Here is a 25,300-nt window from a genome sequence, read left to right on the forward strand (position 1 = left end):
CGCTGATAGCCTGGCATTAGTCACGGCCCTCCCGTGGCCGCCGCCGCCTGTGACCAAGCTAATGATAGTCATTTTGGAGCGTGACCATGCGCTGGAATACATTTACGGGAGCATAAAATGTCAGAAAATTTGGAGGCCTGCACTCTCCTTCACGTCACGCTGTTAAGCCCCCCATCAACCCCCCCTGCGTTCTTAGTGAAGGTGGAATAAGGTGCAGATATAGTGCGTTGTTTTTAACGGGCCTGACAGAAGCACTGTAATCTGCCGTAATGTGAAATAAAGCCGGCTGCGTTCCAATACGCCTGAATGCGCTTGATCTAAGAAGTGCAGGCGCTCCCTGACGGATGCCTTCTGACTGGTCCCATCTATAGTATATGACTTTGCGTTTCCACTTGGCAGACGCTAGAGGAGAGACCATTTCAGAACAGCTGATTCTGAGATGGCTGCTGTCCTAGACAGTTTAACGGTGCTTTAGCATGAAATACAGATCTCTTCCGCCCCCCCGCCACCCCTTCATCTTGAGGGAGAGTTGAATTCCAACTTAAATCATTGGATTTCACACAGCCTGGACACTAATGATGACATTATACTAAAAGAGGTATTTGAGTAACTGTAGTAGGTATCAAAGATTTTGTAATTAAAAGCAATTTGATTAAGAAAAATAGAAATATGTATGTACATACATTATGTATACATACATACACATGTGCGCACACACACACACACACACATATATATATATATATACACACATGTACACACACATACATTATATATATACACATACATGCATACATACACACACACATATATATATATATATATATATATATATATATATATATATATATATATATATATATATATATATATATATAGGACACGTATAGGGAAAATACACACACACCATAACATTTACTACCAGCAACCAAGCGTGTGCATGCGTGTGTGTGTGTGTGTGTGTTCACTGATCAGCCATAAAATGAATACCATATGCCTTATACTGAGTAGATCCTCTTGTGGTCTCCACAAGACCTCTGAATGTGTCCTGTTGTATCTACCACCAAGACTATTGTTAGCTAGCAGCAGAACCTTTCGGTGCTGTAAGTTGAGAGGTGGGGCCTCCATTAGCATCTAAGAGCCTTAGGTTGCCATGACCCTCTCACTGGTTCACTGGTTGTCCCTCGTTTCTTGGAGCACTTTTGGTAGGTGCTGGCCACTGTGTACCAGAAAACCCCCACAAGACCTGCCTGATGTTTTGGAGATGTTCTGACCCAGTCGTCTAGAACATCACAGTCTGGTTCTTGTCAAAGTGTCTCAGATTCTTACGCTTGCCCATTTTTACTGCTCCAACACCTTCATCATCTTCAGGAACTGACTGATCACTTGCTCCCTAATAGATCCACCCCTTGACAGGAGCCACTGTAGATGATCATTAATAGTGTTAATGTTATGGCTGATGTGTGTGTGTGTGTGTGTGTGTGTGTGTGTATATATATATATATATATATATATATATATATATATATATATATATATATATATATATATATATATATATACACATACACACACACACACTATATGACTGCTAGAGCATAAACCCACAAAAACTTCATTAGTCAGAATACCAGAATAACACAGGCCTATAAATTTAGTTTAATTAGTGATTCATACGAATCAATTGGGCTATTTGATTGGTCCAGGGTTTTGCCTCATTTGCGATGTATTATTTTGGGCTCATCACTATATCTGCGATGGGTTTAAAATCATATCATATATGACACTCTCACATCAATCTTCCCTTTTATTCTAGTGCCTCACAGCCGTATCCTGCTGGTGTTGAGGAGGCTGACCATATTGTGCTTTGTCTCCATGGACTGCAGGTTTGGAGGGCGAGCGCTGTGAAAAGAAGCCTAATGACTGTGACTCGGGCTTCTGCGTTAATAATTCCACCTGCATTGACCTGGCAGGGGATTATGCATGCGTCTGCCCCGAGGGATTCGCCGGTAAGTGGCTGATGCAATCAGTCTCTGATTATTCCGATTTCCCTCTTACATAATGTCTATCCAAACTACTCAGCGCCGCAGCAGGGTCTGTGCATACCAATGAACAATGACCAAACGCACACTAATGACTGGGGAAACAAAAAAAAGGTGCGGGAGGAAACTGAAAGAGAGAACTGAAAGAAAGCAGGTCTCCGAGGGGGGATGGGGGTAATTCTGCATTTAAGCACATCATTAATTGGAATTGCACCGAATCTAAATATTTGAACCCTAGGGAAGGTGCACATTTTTTAAAGCAGCGTGCCTGGGAATCCAATCTGAACAGGCCTATGGGTGCCTTGATCATGTAATTGTACTTGTGAGCCTCTGTGATCAGCTCTCTATGGCTAAATGTGCTTCTTTGCACCGAACCGTCTTAGACATCCATGCCATTTTACCACTGAATTTCCATTCTTGACAGTTATATTCAGCTGTATTACCATGTAGACAAACACACACACATATATGACTAGGTGTTGTATCTCTGTAATATCACCATACACGATCTTTCTATAATCAACATCAAAGCCAGGCTTTCTGACAGGAGGGTATTTACCACACTCATATATATCACAGAAAATCCATAGGCCTTTGAACTAAGCACCATTCTGTAGTGAGCACCATATGGTGGTGTTTACCCCATGCAAATCCAGAGTTCACAAACGCACACTGTGACTTGTATATGCATTAGAGAAATCAGCAGTTTCAGCCTCTTTTAAAGGGAGTGATCATATGTGCACACTTTCTTTGATCACTTGTCAGCAATTCATTGGAGAAACGGGACTTTGAACAGCTACAAGTTCACAAGGATGCGAGGATGCTTGTTTCCTGCTTTTAATTTGCAGACTTGAGTCCAAAAATAAATCCCATTGGGTGTTTAATTAAATCTAGAATGTCTGCAGAAGTCTTGTTTCCTCAACATGTATGTGCTTGGCAGGCAAACACACTGAATACACTATATGGACAAAAGTATTGGGACACCTGCTCATTCTGTGTCTCCGGTTTTTGTTGGACCAACTGTCTCTACTGTTTAGGATAAAAGATAGCTTTCTACTAGATTTTGGAGGAGCATCGCTGTGAGGTTGATTTGAGTGCATTCAGCGACAAGAACAGTTAGTGAGTTAGTCAGGACGTTGGATGATCACCACCCTACCTTATCATCCCCAACTCGTCCCAAAAGTATTGGATGGAGCTCCACCACCATCCATCATTCCAGAGGACACAGTTCTTCCACTGCTCCACAGCTCAATGCTGGGGGGCTTTATACCCCCTCTTCTAGCCCAGGCCTGGCATCAGGAATGGAGCCGATAGGTTCATGTTTATTAGCTCCAGAGAGTCCTATTCTATTGGCAGCATGTGTGAATTTGCACATCTGTGTCAGCAATGAGTGCAACTTAAAGTAGCTGAATTCATTCATTAGAAGGGGTGTCCACAAATATTTGGACATATAATGTATAAAAAACATGCAGACACTTATTTTACATTATATATTTTTTTATTTAATCTGCATTATTTTGTAGAAATCATCTGTTTTTGTTAAAAAAGACATATTGACCATAATTCCATTTTTAAAAGCAATAAAATGGGAAAGCATCCAAGCACGTCTTCTACAAGTTTCAGATGTCTGTATTTAGTGTAAAACTTACATAAACTTACATAAAAAGCATTTCACTGCAAGTTATACTGTGTATTACTATGTATGTGACAAATAAAATTTGATTTGATTTGATTTGAAAATGTCCCAGTGAATTTCAGATAACGCTCATATGCCTTTTAAAAGCCCAAATGGGGTTAGCATAGCTTAGCATTATTCTAGATGTGAGCTTTTTGGACATGCATGGCCTAAACTGAAGTCATAAATCTAATAGTCATGGTCTGTTACTGAGTTTGAGGTGTCTTCAGGTCATGCACAGGCATTTATACATGCTTATTTGGATAAAGATATAACACTGCCTGCCACTGTTGGTGTTCATTCATAGATATTCATCCTTGGCCTGCAAAGTTGGTGTTTATTAAAGATTGTGATATGCAAATGAGCCTTTGAACCGGTCACATAAAACCAGATTTACATTTTGCACGGTCTTAAACCATACAGGAAACACCAAAATATGGTTTAACATGCACCCTGACCATTTCAGCCATTTTTTAATGATATTTCAGAGCAGTTTCTGTGGTTGTGTTGATGAATCCTCCCAGATGGTGGTTCTTAACCGTACCACATTAAGAATTCACTGATTTGTGATATGTTGTTTACTGTATAGCATAATCACAGCATGGCATTTTGTCCATATCTACCTATAAGGCATACGGTCTGTCTGAACAGTAACTGTGTTGTATGCTAATGGTATGCTAATTCGTGTGCATTATCCACCACATATGACATGCTGTAGATTTATAAGCAGTACTGTCAGACTAGAGAAGTTACACTGTAGTTTCTGACCTTGCTCTGTTCTTCTTTGCTGACTTTGGCTGTTTTGACCTGTTTTCAGCATTAGTTCAGCTCTTCTATTTCTATCAGATAAGAACTGCTCCACGCTGGTCACTGACTGCACACCTCTGGATAAGGCCTGTCAAAACAATGGCACCTGCTACATGGTGGACGGAGACTTTCATTGCAGATGTCTGGCAGGTATTAATTCCAACAAATTCCTCGCGTTCGTGAGTCGTTAATGTAATGTGTAACGTGCCGAATTTATCTTCGTTCATCAGGGCTCAAAGCTCAAACAGTTTGACTTAGGATTGCAGTCTTTCATCTGTTGTTTTGAAATTGGAGTCAAAGGACGTAGGAGTTTGTGGTAATCGCGCTCAGTCATCTTGTAGGCAATCACTGTAATGCTTTTTACTTCCTTCGTCCACTGTGGCTCCGGGCAGTTTCATAGCCGCTCACTGCTTATTCTATGTTAATCCCATTTGTTTAGTCCACAACACCCAGACTTCTATTGATTACTTAGTGGCTGTAAAAAAAATAATAAATAATAAAAAATAAAAGAAGAGGGAGAGGGGGAAGCTTAAAAGCTCATTTGAGAAACACATTGGAGTGTAACGGAGAGCATTTGCTTAAGAATAAGAAAGTAACAGTGCCCTCGACATTTCTCTTGCATTGCAATTTGATAGGCCTGCCTCTCATCCATCACTTTTATTATGGCTGTGCTTGTGGCTTAAGGTAGGCAAATGCAAAAAGTATCAGTAATGGCATCTGCTCCGCAGCTGAGGATACAAAAGTGATGGGAGAGTCACAGAAGTGTGAAAGCTTAAAGGGCACATTTTCACCTCAAAAATGTTAATGTGAGTGGATCAAATGAGTCAAAGCTAGTGGAGACCCCAGCAAGGACGTTCTCAGGACCCCTACGCCACACAACCCCTACGAGTTCTCCAGAGATTTTTTTTTTATGACTGAACTGGATTGGTTAAAATAACATGATGTACTAACTTGGCCTTAAAACAGCAGCTTCACAATCATGCTGATGCTCCTTTGACTGAAACAGGGAGAACGGCGCCTCCATCATTGCCACTCCGGGCCAGAACGTTGCTGTTAAGTACTGTGGAGATTTGGTGGTGGAGCTGCAGGAGGAGATGCTCTCTCCAGAACTGTCATGTTGGTGTAAAATCCTGTGGTATTACGCTACCACCTTAGCCCACATGCTTCTCTACCTCCAGATCAGGCTTCTGGAGCTCTCAGCTTGTCCAGAAATGGATGTGTAAAGCTACCGATGTGGTGGCGCTCAATGTGTAATTTGTATTTACTAGAGTGGACTGAAAGTGAATTACACTCTCCTCCTTTAGGGGGAGCCCAACAGCGAAAAATAGCATTTCTGAATTGCCCAGGCTGTTTTCTCTGTTCTGATTGGTTGATCTGCACTGTGCCTTAATCACCATGCAGTCCAGTCTGAAACAGTCCTTTAAGCTTCAGCGTGGATGGCAGGACTGTAGTAGATGCATAAATTATCTCAGATGTAGTGTGGTCTTACTATAGCTGCCACTGTGTTCATTTTAGGAACACCCAGGATTCCAGAATATCCTTCTTGAGGGGTGTAGCTGTTGAGCTTCCTCCTGCCCGTCCAGGGGATCAAACCAGCAACCTTCTGGTTCCAAGCCCACCTCTCTAACCTTTAGGCCACATCTTCTCCATATTAGTTTAGTGGATTCAGTGGCATCTAGGGGACAATATTACCAAAACAGAAGCTTTCTGATCACCACAGAGCTCCATAGCTGATGACTTCTGAAGATACCTACAGACAAACCAAAAATATTTAGACATGGAGTCGCTATTTTGGGCGTGATGGTGTCCGCAGAATGATGACGTGACCTCTTGGCCTGCAGGAATACTTTTCAGCTTGAAAAAGTTGAACCCACCTTTGCAAGCTTACAAGACTGGATGCTCTGGGCAGTAGTGCCTCAGTGGTAAGAGCACTGGGTTATTGATCACAGGGTTGTGGGGTCAATACCCAAGTTTGCTAAGCTGCCACTGTTGGGCCCTTGAGCGAATTCTATAACACTCTCTTCAGCTCCAGGAGGCACTGTAGCATGGCTGATTCGGTGCTTTGACCTGACTTTCTAAGCTGGGACAGATAAGGTTCTCATTGTACTGTACAGGTAGTTTGACCATAAAGGCATTTGCTTATTATATACTATCTGAAGTTTGGCTTTGGCGGTCACCTATGAGCCTTCCAGTACTACAGGAGGCGCTGTGACAGTTTATGGTCATTTCCTACTACTGAATCCTACTATTTCACACTGTTGCAACCACTGCAGTTGTTAATTTTCTCTGCAATTAGGTTATTTCTAGATGAACGTTGAAGGCCCTAATTGGGCCTTTTTTGTGTTTTCTAAAATTGTTCAGCTTGATTTTCAGTTTTCTTGCCCCTTAAGCCCATTTTATGTCCATCATCCATACGTCCATCTGATCTTAACTCTTTCCTATGAAGGATTCGATGGAGACGACTGCTCCGGAGTGGCGAAAAGGTGCCTGAACGATCCGTGTGACGTCCGAGGAACATACATGTGTGAAGAGCTGGAGGGCTCTTTCCAGTGTGTATGCCGTCATGGCTTCACTGGGAAACTGTGCGAGACTCCCATCAGCCACTGTGTAGAGGAACTGTGCCATTCCGGGTCCACGTGTGTGGACCTTCCCCGAGGGTTCGAGTGCGAGTGTTTGCCTGGTAAGTGACGTTATTTTCACTTTGTACTTTTTCTGTCATCCTACACACCCACACTCATCTATCCATACAGCCATCAAATCTGGCCCAAATCTGTCTGCGTGACAGGTTCCTGCTAAACTGATGGAGCTTGAGGACGCTGAAGTACATCATCGTGTTGGCAGGGCTTAAAACATTAGCTAAACCCATAGTGGTGTTCTGTTCAATGACAGTTTCATTTGGAGACCTTGATTAATTACAGCTTACTGCAGAACACTGTGGGTTTATGAAAGCCAGCCTGTACTTTGAGTAGGAGCGTTATCCTCAACATTAAAGCTTGCGTAGATGCTCTCCTGCTTTTCGTGTGGGTGGTCAGGTTATCAGAGCCGGAGTGTGCCGTTGGCTCAAAGCCTCATGTCTTTTGCTTTGGCGTCAGGGTTAACCGGACGGTTCTGCGAGATCAACATCGACGACTGTGCTGCTAAACCATGCGGTACTCTCAGCATCTGCAAAGACCGCCTCGATGCCTACACCTGCTTCTGTGCGCCTGGATTCATCGGTGGGTTTTCGGTGCTACAAAGGGTTCTTTGAACGAGGCCTCTAAAGAACTACATGTGGTTCCATAAAGAACTCTTTTATGAAAGGTCCTCTATGTCTCCAAATGTTTGAGGATAACCCTTCCAATGAATGGATTCACCAACTTTAGTTTTTGGTCTTTGGTCTTCAACAAAGGCAGGACAAACTCTTTATTACCATTGATTTCAGAAGAAACAATGAATGAGCAGGTGTCCCAATACTTTTGTCTGTATAGTGTATGTGAGTTTGACGACCTTTTAAATAGGTAAAGAACCTTTACGGTCACTTCTTTTAACCCTTTAAATGGTTCTTCATATACACATCTCTATGACACAAATGGTCTTTGATGGAACCAAAAGTGGTTCTTCTGTGGCATCGCTCAAAGAACCGCTTGGAGAACCTTTATTTTTTAGTGTTGGAATCACAAAAGGCACCATAATGCTGCTGCATCATTTCAACAACTGTTTGTAGCACCTTATTTTAAAATGGATGAGAGTGGGAAGGCATTTAAATTGGCAAAGAACCTTCACCCATACTACTGCACACCTTAAAATGGTTCATTAGGGAACCTTTTCAAGGTTTTTTTTTCTATGGTATTGCTCAAAGAACCCTTTGGAGAAGAGAGTAACTGTGTTCTAACCAACATCTCAATATCTTTACTGAAAGCAATATATGTGTGTTACGTATTTATGACTATTTGTGTTCGTCAATGGCATTTCTACATTGGGGAGTTTAGGACCAGAGTGTCTGCTCTTTACTTAGAAAAAAGTATGTGGCATAAAATGACCTCTTTCATGTTTCATGTACCATTTTATGTGACCCTGCCTGTGATAGGACTCCAGCATTGTCCTCAGAGCCTTAAGATGTAGACCGCATATTTATTCGTGTTTAGATGTGAAGGGCCCAGGACCTCATCAACATGGCTTGTGACTAATGCCATAGTGATGCAGGGTAAGGCTGGCAATTGGCATGGTAGCGATGCTGGACGAGGCCGGCAGCCAGTGCAGTAGTGATACTGGACGAGGCCGGCAGCCAGTGCAGTAGAGATGCTAACTCTGCAGTAGCGAAGCTGGATGAGACAGACAGCCATTGCAGTAGAGATGATAACTCTGCGGTTGTGATGCTGGACAAGGCCGGCAACCAGTGCAGTAGAGATGTTAAGTCTGCAGTAGTGATACTGGACGAAGCCGATAGTTGGTGCAGTAGCGATGCCAACAACACACTAGCAATGCTGGACGAGGTGCTTACAATGATATTTCAAGCAAGGAGAGCCACCCTCAGCTTACCTCACCGATACCTGTTAGCTTTTTGGCTAAATGTAGTCCTCAGACTGTCAATGCGAGTAAATGTCTCTTCTAGGCAAACACGAGACAGTTCTTGAACATGTGTGCATTTCAAAAAGGTTGGTCAGTCAGACGTTCATTCAGTCGATCAGACAGTCAGAAAGCAAACATGCCTCTGCTAGGCAGTTCAGCAGAAATTCTAATTTGTAGATACAGCCAGTTTTGGTACCCTGGAGTTGCTTCCAACGGCCATTCGTTTTTCTGTGCTTTTTTCACTTATTCTCACAGTTCTAACCATGTCGTTTCCCATCTTTAGCCTCAAGATCGGAAAGTTTCTTATCCCAAATATAACCATCTGCTTATCAAAAAGATTTCCCCTTCCAGACTCCATCCTAACATCACGACTGAACCCTTTGATACCTGTCTGACTAAAGGGAGAGTTTTTTTTTTTTTATTCCTTCTCCACATCATTAATTGTAGGTTATTTTATTTGAAAAGGGGGCTGCCACTGGCCTCGATGAGTCAACAGCCCGTGGATCCTTAATGAAGTGAACCTTTCCTCCTCCTTTCCTAGGTAATAACTGTGAGATTGAAGTAAATGAGTGCCTAAGCCAGCCCTGTCAGAATGGAGCCTCCTGCTCGGACGAACTTAACTCCTTCAGCTGCGTCTGTCCAAACGGAACCACAGGTACTTTGTCTTTGTGTCAAAAATGAATCTTTTAGGGACCCAGACATGGTTCTTATATTGCATTGCTCAAAGAACCCTTTGTAGTCTTAGTTTGGACACTATGTGCCCAAATATTTGTGGACACCCCTTCCAATTAATGCATTCAGCTACTTGAATAGGACTCTCTGGAGCAGATCAACATGAACCTATTGGCACCATGCTGCCTAATGCCAGGTGAGGGCAAGAGGGGTATAAAGCCCCCCCAGCATTGAGTTGTGGAGCAGTGGAAAAACTGTGTTCTCTGGAATGATGGATGGTGCTTCATTAGTCTTCATTAAGTCTTGGCTAAGTCTTACTAAGTCGTGGCCACAATTTGGGATGTCGTGGCCACACCTTACTAAGTCGTGGCTACAAATAAAATTCTGTTGTTCCTACGCCTTACTAAGTTGTGGCCACAACTTAGGATCTCATTCCCATGACTTACTTAGTCACCAGCTTACTAAGTTGTGGCCACAACTTGGAATCATATTTCCACACCTTACGAAGTCATGGCAACAACTCAATTATGTTGTTCCAACGTCTTACTAAGTCGTGGCCACAACTTGGGATGTCGTTCCCATGCCTTAGTAAGTTGTGGTCACAATTTAGGATTACGTTCCTGATCCTTACTTAGTCATGGCAACAACTTAATTATGTCATTCAAACACGTTACCAAGTTGTGGTCAAAACTTGGGATGTAGTTCCCACACCAAGTCGTGGCTACAACTAAATTCTGTCGATCCTACGCCTTACTAAGTTGTGGCCACAACTTAGGATCTCATTCCCATGCCTTACTTAGTCATGGCAACAATTTAGTTATGTCATTCCCACAACTTACTAAGTCATGGCAACAACTCAATTATGTTGTTCCAATGTCTTACTAAGTCATGGCCACAACTTGGGATGTCGTTCCCACACCTTAGTAAGTTGTGGCCAACTTTGGGATCACGTTCCCATGCCTTACTTAGTAACTTGTGGGAATGACATAATTAAGTTGTTGCCATGACTAAGTCGTAGCCACAACTTGGAATCATGTTTCCACACCTTACGAAGTCATGGCAACAACTCAATTATGTTGTTCCAACGTCTTACTAAGTCGTGGCCACAACTTGGGTTGTCATTCCCATGCCTTAGTAAGTTGTGGCCACAACTTAGGATTACGTTCCTGATCCTTACTTAGTCATGGCAACAACTTAATTATGTCATTCAAACACGTTACTAAGTTGTGGCCACAACTTAGGCTCTCATTCCCATGCCTTACTTAGTCATGGCAACAATTTAGTTATGTCATTCCCACAACTTACTAAGTCATGGCAACAACTCAATTATGTTGTTCCAATGTCTTACTAAGTCATGGCCACAACTTGGGATGTCGTTCCCACACCTTAGTAAGTTGTGGCCAACTTTGGGATCACGTTCCCATGCCTTACTTAGTAACTTGTGGGAATGACATAATTAAGTTGTTGCCATGACTAAGTCGTAGCCACAACTTGGAATCATGTTTCCACACCTTACGAAGTCATGGCAACAACTCAATTATGTTGTTCCAACGTCTTACTAAGTCGTGGCCACAACTTAGGTTGTCATTCCCATGCCTTAGTAAGTTGTGGCCACAACTTAGGATTACGTTCCTGATCCTTACTTAGTCATGGCAACAACTTAATTATGTCATTCAAACACGTTACCAAGTTGTGGCCAAAAATTGGGATGTAGTTCCTACACCTTACTAAGTCGTGGCTACAACTAAATTCTGTCAAGCCTTACTAAGTTGTGGCCACAACCTAGGATCTCATTCCTACACCTTACTAAAATGTGGCCATGGCTTAGTTTTATTTATGTACGATGTAACCAGAGGGGCTTCGTACATTCCTGTTGTCACCTCTTCTCCCTGTTCTCGTTCAACTCTCTAGCCCAGAGCTAGACTCTGATGATTAAACCAGCCCATGAACTTGATAGCAAGTGTTTGCTTGGTGTTTTCACATGTATCTGTAAAGGTAAACAAATCAATGAAAAAATAGCTGCAATAAATGAATACATTAACTATGAACGGAGACATCTGCTTTCCATCACGTTCGTATTGTGAACAGAGCTGTCAGACCGTATAATCGACTCTTCTGAACGGTGCGAGTTCATACACCAGCTTTATTTTGCATATCACTTGTTTCCTTAGCGAAAAGTTCACTTCAGCCCCTTTGAAGACACAAAGTCTGCCGCGGTTCATGTCCAGCCAAATTAGCTTTCTATTTTCAAGTGTCATTTTGCCCCTGTAATTCTTTCATGTTCATGCAAATTGGAACGGAAGCAGGTTCATTTAGCAATCCTGCTGTAGCAGGGTGCATATTTCAGTAACCTCCTGCCCAACAGAATCTTCAGCTAATCTATTTATAGTTCAATCCAGGAGGTGCAAAAGCAAGGAGCTTTTAAAAGGACTTAAGATTGAGTTTTCCTTTTCTTCCTCCATCTGCATACCGTCAGAACCTCTGAGTATAATTGGTTGGCATGGGAATTTGGGTGAAGCTTCTCCTCCTTGTTCTCCATCACTCTTCCTTTCTTTCTTCTCTTTCTATTCAGGCAGCTTATGTGAAATCAATGTCAATGAATGCCAGTCGTCTCCATGCCTTAACAACGGCACGTGCCTGGACCTTGCCAATGGCTTTGAGTGCAGCTGCCCTCCAGGCTTCACTGGTACGTGACACATTTTCCCCCCATGCAAATTGCAGTGCAGAATTCCACTTGAAAGAGGCCGTATCCTACATTTTCCTTGTGTCTTATGTTTCCCAGAGGTCCATTTATGATGGTGTGGTTTTTATGTACCAGAAATGGTCATAATTCAGTTTTATATGACCACTTTACGACCTCTTTATATTCATTAGAACGAGGTTCCTATGTGTCCTGGAAAACTAGAAAACCTGAACATAACTATTTTTCCAGTAATGGAATTTTCTACTGGAAAAAAATGAAATTACTACTAATGTTCTGAAAATCTTATTAAGATCTTTGAAACGTTGAGAAGTTTAGCCACTGAGATTCCATATATCAGAGTTCCCATGTGTCTTGGATAACCAGGCAAACTTGGACATTTGGGGACTACGTTTCCAATCATGAAAACTCTAGGACAATGAGACAATAGCTCAAAAATGTCCTGAAAAAAGTTGAGCTTTTAAGCCACTGAGGCTGCATATGTCCGGGTTCCCACGGTCCTGGAAAATCTGGAAAAACTAGGAATTTTGAGACCATTGTTCCAGTTATGGAAACACCAATTTGTGAAACTGTACAATGTGCAAACGCTTTTTTATAGAGGCTTGTAAAATTCTCACTGCTCACTCGATGTCTCTCATGTATGGAAGTTGTTTGGTCTTGGAAAATATCTTGGAAAATCCAGGAAAGGTTTTCTAAAAATAGAAGGAACCTTGTTAGAATTAAAGTCGACTTTTTTGTCACTATTGTTTTTAAAACTGACCACTTTTTTGATTGACTCTGTATTGCGCCTCATTCTGTCTGGACCACTGCCCATAAACTGACCATTAATGGGTGATCTGAGCCGCTATAGGCCTAATGTAAATGTGTTAGTTTTTGATATCACATTACCTTGTTTTCAGGAATAGACAGGATGGACAGTTTTGGACCTTTAACAGTGCAGAATTCCACTTGAAAGAGGCCATATCCTACATGTTTCCCAGAGGTCCACTTATGATGGTGTGGTTTTTATGTACCAGAAATGGTCATAATTCAGTTTTATATGACCACTTTATGACCACTCTTTATATTCATTAGAACAGGTTTCTTATGTGTCTTGGAAAACTGGAAACCTGAACATTTCCATTTTTCCAGTAATGAAATCTTCTGTTTACTACAAATGCTCAGAAAATGTTATTGAGATTTTGGAAATGTTGAGAAGTTTAGCCACTGAGATTTCATATATCAGAGCTCCCATGTATCTTGGATAATCAGGAAAACCTGGACATTTGGAGACTACGTTTCCAATTCTAGAAATTCTAGAATAATGAGACAATTGCTTCTGGAAATATAAGTAAGATCTTGGAAAAGTTGAGCTATTGAGCCAATAAGGCTGCACATGTCTGGGTTCCCATGTATCCTAGAAAATCTGGAAAACCTGGGCATTTAAAGACCATTATTTAAATTATGGAAACACCAATTTGTGGAACTTGTGAATACTGAGAGGCTGAGAGCATGTTTTCATGTATGGAAGTTATGGTGATGGACAATGATAAAAATATAAATATAATAAAAATGTATTTATTATTTTTTACTATTCTTTTAATACTGACATATGCAAATGACCTCTCTTTTGATTGGCACTGTATTGTGCCTTATTCTGTCTGGAACACTGCCCATAAACTGACTATTATTGGGTGAACTGAGCTGCTATAGGCTCAATGTAAATTGCATTGTTTTTAGAAGTGGACAGTATGGACAGGAGAGTAGATGGACAGTTTTGGACCTTTACACACAGAAAACTCCTTTTCTTAAAAAAAGCAAGAAAATTGTGTTTTTTAGTCACATGGGCCCTTCCTTAATTCCTAAGTAGATATTCTCAAGGAGAAGTGTGCATTTTGTAAATGGACCGAAGAAAGGCAAGCAGTCTTGTCGTGTTTACGTAGTTTGGGGTCTTGTTCAGAATAGCTTGTTTTTTTGCCTCCCTTTTTTCCTCTTTGTAGGATAACTCGCATTCCATATGAAAGACCACCATTACCTTCAGCCTGAGCCGCGTTGGAGACGGCACTCGAGCACTCATTGTCCAGTTTATTTGTTCCCTCTCTTTGTGTTTTCCTCTCTCAAAGGATCCAAGTGTGAGCTGGACATTGATGAGTGCGCCTCTTCTCCTTGCAAGAATGGGGCCACTTGCATTGACCAGCCTGGTAATTACTACTGCCAGTGTGTGGCTCCATTTAAAGGTAATAAGTACAGAGGGAGTGGGGGGGTTGGTAAGGGAGGGTTTGGGAGGGTGCAATGAGCAAAAAAAAAAAAAAAAAAAGCAAAGTTAATTAAGTTCAGAAAGCTTTCCTCTCACCTGTCTGATCCCATTCCACCAGCGTCGCCACATTTGGTACATCTTCATTCTCTGGACATACCCGCGGACAAGCTGAAAAAAAGAAAAACACAGGAAATAGTGGCCCAAATCACAGAGGCCAATACTATCTCATTTCAACAGAGGCTCTCTTGTGTGGCACTGTGGTAAAGAACACCAGGACAAGGAAGAAAAAAAAAAAAACCAAAACAAAACTCAAGGACACATTTAAGGAGGCATGGTACCAAGGGTGTACTTTAAACAAATAATTGCCCAGCAAAACGTGGGTCTGAAAATCAGGTGTGCCATAAAGTGGCACTCAAACTGATTGGCGTCATTATCCGAATTGATTTGAGGGGTCAGAGGGAAGCTCTCGCTGGCTTGGGTTCACATTAATAGATTGTGCTAGCTCTGTTTGTCTGATTCCACCAAGTTCCACAACTTTACTCTTGGTAATGACTTTTATTTCTGGGTTAACAATACTACTAAACATCTAACTAACATCAGCATACACTAGGAAATATCTAAGAAGCTATGCTCGTTAACATCCAACTAACATCAGAACACAATTTATGTCAAACTAACATCAGCTACACTAGAAAATATCTAAGAAGCTATGCTCGTTAACATCCAACTAACATCAGAACACATCAACTAACTATATCACATCTAACTAACATCAGATACAAGTTAACATCTAACATCAGATAGAGAATTTTGTTTTTAACTAGCATTAGAGAGCTGTTAACGTCTAGCATCCAATAAAGTTGTAAATGTCTAACATTAGGTAGAGTAGAAGAGTAGCATCTTCCTAACATTAGCTAGAGTAGTTAACATCTAGCCAACATCAGATGGAGTAGTTAATGTCTAGTTAACACCAGAGTAGTTAACATCTCGCCAACATCAGCTAGAGCCGTGAGCAACTGACATCAGCTAGAGTAGTAAACATTTACTTTACATCAGATTAGTTACATCAAGTAGAGAAGCAAACGTCTAACATCAGAGTTGTAAATGTCTAACATCAGATATCTAATAATTATAAATATAACATTTAAAAATAGTAAACATCTAGTTTACACCAGCTAGAGTAGTTAAGGTCCTCTAACACCAGCTAGAGTAGCGAGCATCTAGCTGACATCAGAGTAGTTAATGTAGAGATAAAACGGGAGTCGTAAACGTAGTAGTGAGTAGTGAACATCCAGCCAACACTAGCTAGTGTAGTGAGCGTTTAGCTAACCCCAGCTAGTGTAGTGAACATCTAACATCAGCTAGAGTAGTTAACATCTTGCTAATACAAGCTAGTGTAGTCAACGTCTAACATGAGTTAGTGTAGTCAACATCTACACAATGTTAGGGGGATCAACATCTAGACAACGTCAGCGTAGTTCACGTATAGACAACGTCAGCGTAGTTCACGTATAGACAACGTCAGCGTAGTTCACGTATAGACAACGTCAGCGTAGTTCACGTATAGACAACGTCAGCGTAGTTCACATCTAGACAATGTCAGACAGAGTAGGCTTTATGAATGACCAGTTAGACCGTTAGGCCGTTAGCACCTGGGTGCTAATACGCTGCAGTAACAGTAATCCTATATTCAGGTATTTTTACCTTGTTTGTTAGAAGCTGACAGTTCAACACTGAGGGCTGTTTTAATGGAAATGAAAAGTAACAGCAGAACTTCTGCATCACTTTATGACCTTAAACAACTCCTTCACTTTTTTGTTCCAGAAATGATCAAAGGTAGGAGTTAAACGTTGTTTTTTTTCTCCTTTAAAAATGCATGTGCTTTAGCTCCATCACCATGCATGTCCTAATTTAGTCGTCTGTTTTTCGTTTTTTGTGAAAGACGCATGTTATTTCCATTTTCTCAGGCTTTTTGCATCTAATTTTAGGATGATACAGTATGTTCGGAATTGTGACTCCTGTGGAAGTGAGCTCTGAGGGAGGCAATGGAAGCTATTTTTGCCCTCTGTAAACAGATGTAGCTGTGATGAGTTTTCCAGGCTGTTGTTGTTGCTTTGCAGGTGTGCCCCCACCCACCTTCTTTTAAAAGCATGTTTCTGAAATGAGCACAAAAACAGTTTGAAGTCAGTAACCCTGCATGGCTGTGTGTGTGTGATTGGATGTGTGTTTTTTCATACATTGTCAGGACACAAATGTCCTGTTAACCCATAAAGTTCCCCTTAGGGTAAAAACTAGGGATGTCCCTAGCTAGGAAATTAGATGATAGCTCTGATGGTATGATGCAAAAACATTGAGTAGCACAAGTTAGCAGCATTTAGCAGAAAACATGTTTATTATCCAGAAATTGTGAAAAGAAGAAGCTGCTATATCAGAGGAGCTAATGAGCCTAACTTTAGCTAAAGTGGTTAACATCTAACAAAGATTGGATAGAATAGGTAACATTAGAGTAGGTCTAACATTAGAGTAGTTGATGTTTAGCTAACATCAGCTACAGTGGTTACTAGCATCAGTTAATGTCCAACATCAGTGTTAAAATAGTTAAAATCAAATTAACAACAGATAGAGTGGATAACATCTAACTAGCATCAGTAAATGTCAAACAATAATGTCTAACATTTAAACATTTAGTTAATGTGTAAGTAACATCAGCTTGAATAGTTGACGTTTAGCTAAAATCTAACCAACTAATTAATTAACATCAGATAGAATAGTTAATGTCTAACATTAGCTGATGTTAGTTAGACGTTAACTACTCAATATAGAGTGGTTAACGTCTAACATCAGCTAGAGTAGTTAACATCTAACTAACATCAGTTAGAATGATTAACGTCCAACATCGGCTAGAGTGGTTAACGTCTAACATTAGCTAAAGCGGTTGACATTTAGCTAACGTCGGCTAGAGTGGTTGACGTCTAACATTAGCTGATGTTAGACGTTAACCACTCTAGCTGGAGTGGTTGACATTTAGCTAACATCGGCTAGAGTGGTTGACATTTAGCTAACATCGGCTAGAGTGGTTAACGTCTAACATCAGCTCGCGTGGTCAACATGTAACATCAGCTGCAGCAGTTAACATCTAACTAGCATCAGTAAATGTCCAACATTAACATCCAACATTAAGTAGACTAGTTGATGTTTAGCTAACATCAGTCAGGGTGTTTAACATCTAGCTAACATCATAACATCATGTTCATGTTAAATATTAAAGACAAGCAAAACCCTGACGATTACAGTGCTGTTAAAACACTGAATATTATCTCAATATTAGCACCAATAAACATAAACACCCAAACAGTGATTCAGCATTTAAAGAATAATCCAAGACATATTCTTTAGTCTCTTACACACACGCACACACACACACACACACACACACACACACGGTTTCTGATTGTTTGGCTGTTGGCAAAGAAATGATGTACAGCACCAGTGGAGCTGGGAGCTGACCTATATGTTAGGCTGGATTCCCAGGGTAGGACTAGGCTGCTGTTATTTTTCTAGCTAAAAGTTGAACTTTTGACATAAACGGTCCATTTATTCAGAGCGTCCACTGTGTCCATTCGCTGCAGGGACGTTTGTGCAGTTGTGGTTGGATTGGCTTTGTGTTTTGACGACGAGGTGCAGTATGGGCGCAGTCTTCGGTGAAATGACTGACTGACTGTGTCATCGTTTAAGGCATTTAGCAGACGCTCTTCTCCAGAGCGACTTAGAAAAGTGCTTTGCTATTTACCCAAGAAAAACCTCAGCTAGTTTAAATAGACTAATAATTCAAAGATCCTCTAATCTTAGACTCTACTAAACACAAGTCAGTATGGAGACCATAGTACTCTGCTATTCACCCAAGTACTCTCAGAAGAGGAGGGTCTTCAGTCTGGGTTTGAAGACAGCGAGTGTTGGACTCTGCTGTTCGGACACCCAGGGGAAGTTCGTTCCACCACTTCGGTGCAGGACAGAAAAAAGTCTGGACGCTCGTCTTCCATGGATCTTAAAGGATGGCGGGTCGAGCCGAGCCGTACTTGAAGCTGGAAGGGCTCTCGGTGCAGATCTGCTTTTGACCATCGCCATCAAGTACGGAGGGGCTGGCTGGTCCAGTCTTGGCTTGGTAGGCCAGAGTCAAGGATGAATCTGATGTGGGCAGCAGCTACAGGAAGCCAGTGGCAGAATCAGTCAGTATCACTCCTCTGGTAGACTTTAGCCTTCTTCTTCTTTGGTCTCCTTCTGATGGTAGATGCTGTGCACCAACTGTGGTGAGAGCTACCTGATACCATCTAAGAGATTTTAGGATTGTTGGAGACCCCTTTACTCAGCTTGTGCTCTGCTCTTGGGCTGGACTTGCTAGGACGGCAATAAAATGAGTGGCTGATTTTTAAACCCCTTCCCAGACTCCTTCCTCTGCATCTCCAACCTTCTTCCTGAAGGCCTCAGAGAGCTCTCTGGATCTGGCCATGGTGATCTTCTTCACTCCTCACTTCAACCATCAATCAAGAGCAGACCAGACTAAACATCTGAGGTTTAAATCAGACGGCCGGCTCCTCCAGAATAATCCTCTCCAACCATGTTCTAATCATGTTCTGCTCCTGCTTCCAGTTCTACACATTTGGAGGAGTAACAAATGTGGAGGGGTGACCTCAGTCTCTCAGTATTGATCACATGCCCTAATTTGCTGTTGAATAAACAGGCTCGCCGAACACCCTGTGTCCACTTTCCTGACTGCTACAGTAGCTACAGCAGACACCCCACTGTATCTTCCATCAGCGTTTCAGGCTCCCACGGATAGCGAACAACGGTCCCACCCCAGCTTCGGTCTTCATCCGTGGGTCGTTAATTTTAAGCGGCAGGTCCACGCAATCCGTGCTGGTTAATTGACCGCACTCGCAACTTGCACACTCATTTATGACAGCCTTGAACACAGCAGTGCACTGTGGGTAATTGCGCAGGGCAGCGCAATTGTATGCGTCTCTTAATTGTGCAAACATCTCAAAGGCATTTTCACATCCCCCCTCTCCCACTCGGCGAACTCGGCCTGACTGGAGAACGCACAGTGTGTGTTCACATATTGTACTGTACGTATTCATGAATTATTGGAATGCAATTTGCATAGCGCTCGCTTTCCTTCCCCGTGCGGCTTTACATGGAGTCCATTTGCATGACTGCTTGATGAGTTCTTCCCGGGCTGACTTTGGGGGCACTTCTCAGAAGTCTGCAGTCAAAAGTCATGAAACTTTTGACTCTGTAATAAGAGGGCTGTCTTTTCCAGCACCGACCACTGGGAATTTGAACCCCTGCTCACACCACCAAGCCCAGTTTGAATATTCGTGGCTCTGCGCTCTCGGATATTACTGTTAGGTGCGACATTAATCTTTAGAAATATTAGAAATGCTGAGCGCTTGTTGAACGGTCATGTGAAAAAATGAGGACACCTCTTTGATAATCTCATTAATGTTATTTCAGCTAAAAGGAGAAAATACCATCTACTAGGGCATAGGGTTGTCACAACCTTTTCCTCACAAGAAAATTGCATTTTTACAGTAATACGTGTCCAGATGTTGAAATGTCTGTTTTATGGGATGTCTTAATTTTTTGTACAATTAGAAATACTGAAGTCCAATTCATTTTCTATGCTATTTTCTATTCTATTAAAAATAAAAAAAAATCAAGAAACCATGGCAGGGACCTAGGCTCACAATGGGGTACCCATTCTCCTCTGGTCAAAATATCTGAGAAATGACTGTAATAAATGACAATCTCATTAATGTTATTTCACCTAAAAAGAGGAAATACCAGCAGCTAGGGCATAGGGTGTCCCAACCTTTTCCTCACCATAAAATTGCATTTTTACAGTAATGTGTCCAGATGTTGAAATATGTTAAAATACACTGTTTTTTTTTATTTATTTTTTTATGGGATGTCCTAATTTCTTCTACAATTAGAAATACTGAAGTCCAATTAATTTTCTATCCTATTAAAATTTCAGAAAGAAACCATGGCAGGGACCTAGGCTCACAATGGGGTACCCATTCTCCGCTGGTCAAAAACACTAAGAAATGACTGTAATAAATGGTATAAAATCACATTAACGCCACATACGTCTATTGTTCTGCTCAGATATGCTGATGTAATCACAGATGTGCTCAGCAGTAGTGATAGCAATAGCAATGCTTAATCAGTCCCATCGGATCTCAGATCTCAGAGTATTGGTACATCAGAACAGGGGTGCCATATGGTGGGAAGTTGGGACGAACGGCCTGTGATTGACAGTGGCCCTAAGAAATGTATTAATTGAGTATTTAGGGAGAATTGGAATTGGGGGAAGTTATGGGACAGTGCCCCTGCATCAGGATGACACCGAAATGTAGGGTATGTAACTGCTCTGGGGCAGGTAGCATGAGGAGCCTTGCTCAAGGACGCCTCTGCAATTCATGGGGAGGAAGAAGGAGAAGTAGGCTTGAGACCAGAAGGTCACTAGTTTGATCCCCTCAACTGGCAGGAGTGTGGTTGGGTGGGCCCCCTTCTCAAGGCCATTGTTGTCCCATCAGAAACCTTTATGCTTTATTTGGACTGAATGCAGTTTTGGGTGGCGAACCTGGCGTGGTTCTGGCATAGTAGCACTGGTAGAGTGTACCATGTACCATCGGTGTTACTGCTGGTATAAGAGTTGACCTGTACCCAAAAATATCCACCCCAGAGTGGTTCTAATGACGCACTAGAGGATGACTAACACAAATATTGTGCATCATTGCTCAGGTGAGCAACAGTCTCCATCAGTCCTCCATCAAGGTGGGCTTACATGTATGAAAAAAGAGCTCAAAGTAAGACATTATGAACATGAGGAAATCCTCAACAGCCCGAATCTGGTGAATTCAGCTCCCTAGCACCAGTTTTTTTCTGTAAATCCTGTTTTGAGCTGAATGCATTAAAAACAAGTAAAAAAAAAAAAAGGCCCGGATTTTACTTCAGTCGCAGCTAATCAAATGGGCCGCCCATCACTTGATTGCATTAGGCCTGTATTTGCTTCCCGTGAATTAAAAGCTTAACATTATTAGCATAAATGCTTTGCTGCACAGGGGTAGACCTGCTTTTCATGGCTCAGCAAGACACCTCCTGATTTGAGAAGTAAAGTCCGATCAGCCCTAACATTATAGCACCACTGACCGGTGACCTCTGACCTCTTCATCTACAGTGGCTTCTGTCAAGGGGTGGCTATATTAGGCAGTGAGTGAAGTCGGTTCTTGATGGTGATGGAGGTGTTAAAGGGTCTGTATGGAACCCAAAGCGGTTCTTCAATGGTGTCACCCAAAGAACCATAGAAGGCACCCTTATTATTAGAGAGTTAAACTGGACGACATGGGCGTCCCCATCACTTCCTGACAAACCCTATCCTCTCCCAATTAACTTCCCCAGTGTTTTCTTTTTTCCGTCAATTTTCAACGACCCCTCCTTTTGCACCTAGGTGTGAACTGCGAGTTCCTGCCGTGCGAAGCCAACAACCCCTGTGAGAACGGGGCCGAATGCGTGGAGGAGGCCGATCAGGCACGCTTCCCACTGGGCTTCCGTTGCCGCTGCGCCCGGGGGTTCACCGGCCCCCGCTGCGAGCTCAACATCGACGAGTGTGCCTCCAGCCCCTGTCTGCACGGCTTCTGCTACGACGGTAATCACCTCGGTCTTCTCTGCACAGTACAGAACCCATCGATATGTAAATGTTAGTTCCCAGAACAGCCCTTCATGTACGCTGACGTAGGAATCAGCAGTCGAGAATCATTACTGTAATGGACCTGCGGGAGAGCAGCATTCTGACTTTTAAACTTTTAACTTTACTGGGATTCAGGACATATAGCAATAATAGCAAAGGATGAAGGTTGAAGGCAATGGCAGATTACCAAAAGAGAGAAGAAATTAAAGGCTTCTTTATATTAATACATTTTGTATTAATAAATATTTAAAGTGAATAAATAATAAAAAAATAATAATAAAAAAAATGACCGGGACCCTTTAAAAAGTTTCCATTATGAAGACAATGGTTAAAAAAGTGCTGTTCTGGCTCACTACCCAGGCAGTGGCAGTGGTGGCTCAGCGGTTAGAGCGCCGGGATATCGATAACAGGGTTGTGGGTTCGATTCCCGGGCTCGGCAAGCTGCCACTGTTGGGCCCTTGAGCAAGGCCCTTTACCCTCTCTGCTCCCCGGGCGCTGGAGTTGGCTGCCCACCGCTCTGGGTGTGTGTGTGTACTCACTGCCCCTAACACGTGTGTGTGTGTGAGTGTGTGTTCACTACCAGATGGGTTAAATGCGGAGGACACATTTCGCTGTACAGTCCACACTGTACAGTGACGAATACGTGCACCTTTATCCTTTATCCTTTTTTTATCCTGTTCTATGGCAGCAACCTGTTTAGGGTTGCCAGATTGATTTGGATCCCTTGTTTAGTATTTTATTATTTTAAACAATTATAAAAATAATCATTTTAAAAGTAATTTTAATATTTTTTCTGAACTAGCATTGAGTGTTATTATAAACAAATTAAATAAATAGATGTTAATAATAATGATAATAATAGTTACAATAATAAGTTTTTGTTTTTTTTACATTATTCTGATAACTATTGAAATATTTGAGACAATATTCAAAAGAATATTATTTACAAATAAAAAATATGTAATAGTTGCAGCCCTGCTGTGTTACATAGACAGATGTGCAAATGCACAAACACAGCTTGTCTAATCCATGTAGAGAATTATTGCCAGTAAAATAGGACTCTTTGAACCTACTGGCACCATGCTGCCTAATGCCAGGCGTGGGCTGGAGGGGTATAAAGCCCCCCAGCATTGAGGAGCTGGGGAGCAGTGGAACTGTGTTCTCTGGAATGATGGTGATGGAGCTCCATCAGTACTTTTGGGATGAGTTGGGGAGATGATGAGGTGGGGTGAAGGTCATCCAACATCCTGACCTTCCTCATGCTCTTGTTGCAGAATGCAATCAAATTCTCACAGCAATGCTGCTCCAAAGCCTTCTTTCCTGGACAGGAGTGACAGTTACTCCAACAAAAGCAGGATAAACTTAATTTTCGCCTTTGGCCTTTAACCTATGTGCAGTGAAACACACACACACACACACACACACACACACACTAGTGATCACACTCACACACACACACACACACACACACACACACACACACACACACACACACACACAGAGCACATGTTCCCCGAACCCACAACCCTGTCTTGAATAGCCAGGTGCTCTAACCGCTGAGCTTTCACTGAGCACTGAATGAGCAGGTGTCCGAATACTTTTATATATTTATATGTATGTATATACACACACCCACTATACGGACAAAAGTATTCGGACACCTGCTCGTTCATTTTTCCTTATAAAGGCTGACAGAATAAGAGGATGTTTCCCCACCCCAGCTTACAGACGGCATGTAGGCTGGTCTTCCATGACTGTGTTCCTTACAGTTCCTCCATCCAGCATTGACCGCGTGAGCCATATTAGCATGGTTGCATGAGTATGTTTGCATGGCTGCGAGAGCGGATCAATTAGGCATAAATGGTGCACTGTAATTTTAATAATGGATGATAAATGACAGAGTTAATACAATCAAAGCCCAACGGCAGCGTGTTGTTTTTCCTCCCTCGGCAATCCGATAATCTTTTTCTCCCCCGTCTGTGATTCGTCTCCGGCATGAATCATTAAGAAAGCAACAGATCAAAGAGATGTTGTAGGTCAAGGATTACACATCGCAGTGCACTCAATAATTTAGGCGTCATTGCAGGGAAACACGTTTTTAATTTATTTATTTCATTAATTCGAGTATTTATTTGTTGTTAAGAAGATGAATGAATCATAGCTGGCTTGGTGTACATGGATGAAAGCAGGGGGGGGTTAGGGAAGTGCTCTCCGTGCATACAGGAGGTGATGCTGTAATGCACTTCTTTAATGTAAACAGACAGCTCGTCTGTTTCAGTCTGCTTAACATTGCTTGGGAAGGTCCTAACATGGAACAACTACAGGCCTATACTGTACTGAAACATGCACGACTACATTAAGCTGTGGAGATACGGCGCGAGATCTTGCCGACTGGCGTCAGAGTGATGTTACGTTTGCTGTAAGAGACGTGTGGTTTTACAGAGCTTAGAGCCACTGACCCAAAACTGGCCTGGTTTAACCACTGGATCCAGCCTCTATTAAAAGCTTCAGTGCCGTGTGTAAGTAATTGAAATTGAAAGTACCTGAAAGTAATTGGACAGTCTGGTACCATGTTTAGTACCTAATTACAGAGCCTACTTTTGAACAGTATAGTGGTAAATTTAGTATAAGTATTTGGACAGTCTGGTGCCACACATAGTATCTGTAATTGTGCAATGTAGTGCTGCAATTAGTACATATAAGTATTTGGACAGTGGTGCCAAATGTTGTACCTAAATACAGTACCAATCTGTAATTGGGCAATGTAGTGCTGTAATTAGTAACTAAGTATTTGGACAGTGGTGCCAAATGTTGTACCTAAATACAGTGCGTACCTTTTGAACAGTGTAGTGCTAAATTTAGTGTAGTG

At 41.9% G+C, this 25,300-nt stretch overlaps 1 protein-coding gene across 1 annotated transcript in view; it reads left to right on the plus strand.

Moving 5' to 3' along the window:
• Nucleotides 1-25,300, plus strand: part of eys (eyes shut homolog) — a 334,776-nt gene that overhangs the window by 76,433 nt on the left and 233,043 nt on the right. Inside the window, exons 12-19 of the mRNA XM_072669909.1 lie at nt 1,887-2,009; nt 4,564-4,674; nt 6,971-7,204; nt 7,617-7,739; nt 9,614-9,727; nt 12,317-12,430; nt 14,548-14,661; nt 22,192-22,389. Coding sequence (XP_072526010.1) covers nt 1,887-2,009; nt 4,564-4,674; nt 6,971-7,204; nt 7,617-7,739; nt 9,614-9,727; nt 12,317-12,430; nt 14,548-14,661; nt 22,192-22,389 — 1,131 coding nt within the window. The remainder of the gene's footprint in view (nt 1-1,886; nt 2,010-4,563; nt 4,675-6,970; nt 7,205-7,616; nt 7,740-9,613; nt 9,728-12,316; nt 12,431-14,547; nt 14,662-22,191; nt 22,390-25,300) is intronic.

This window comes from Salminus brasiliensis, chromosome 24 (assembly GCF_030463535.1).
Source record: "Salminus brasiliensis chromosome 24, fSalBra1.hap2, whole genome shotgun sequence".
NCBI lineage: Eukaryota > Metazoa > Chordata > Actinopteri > Characiformes > Bryconidae > Salminus > Salminus brasiliensis.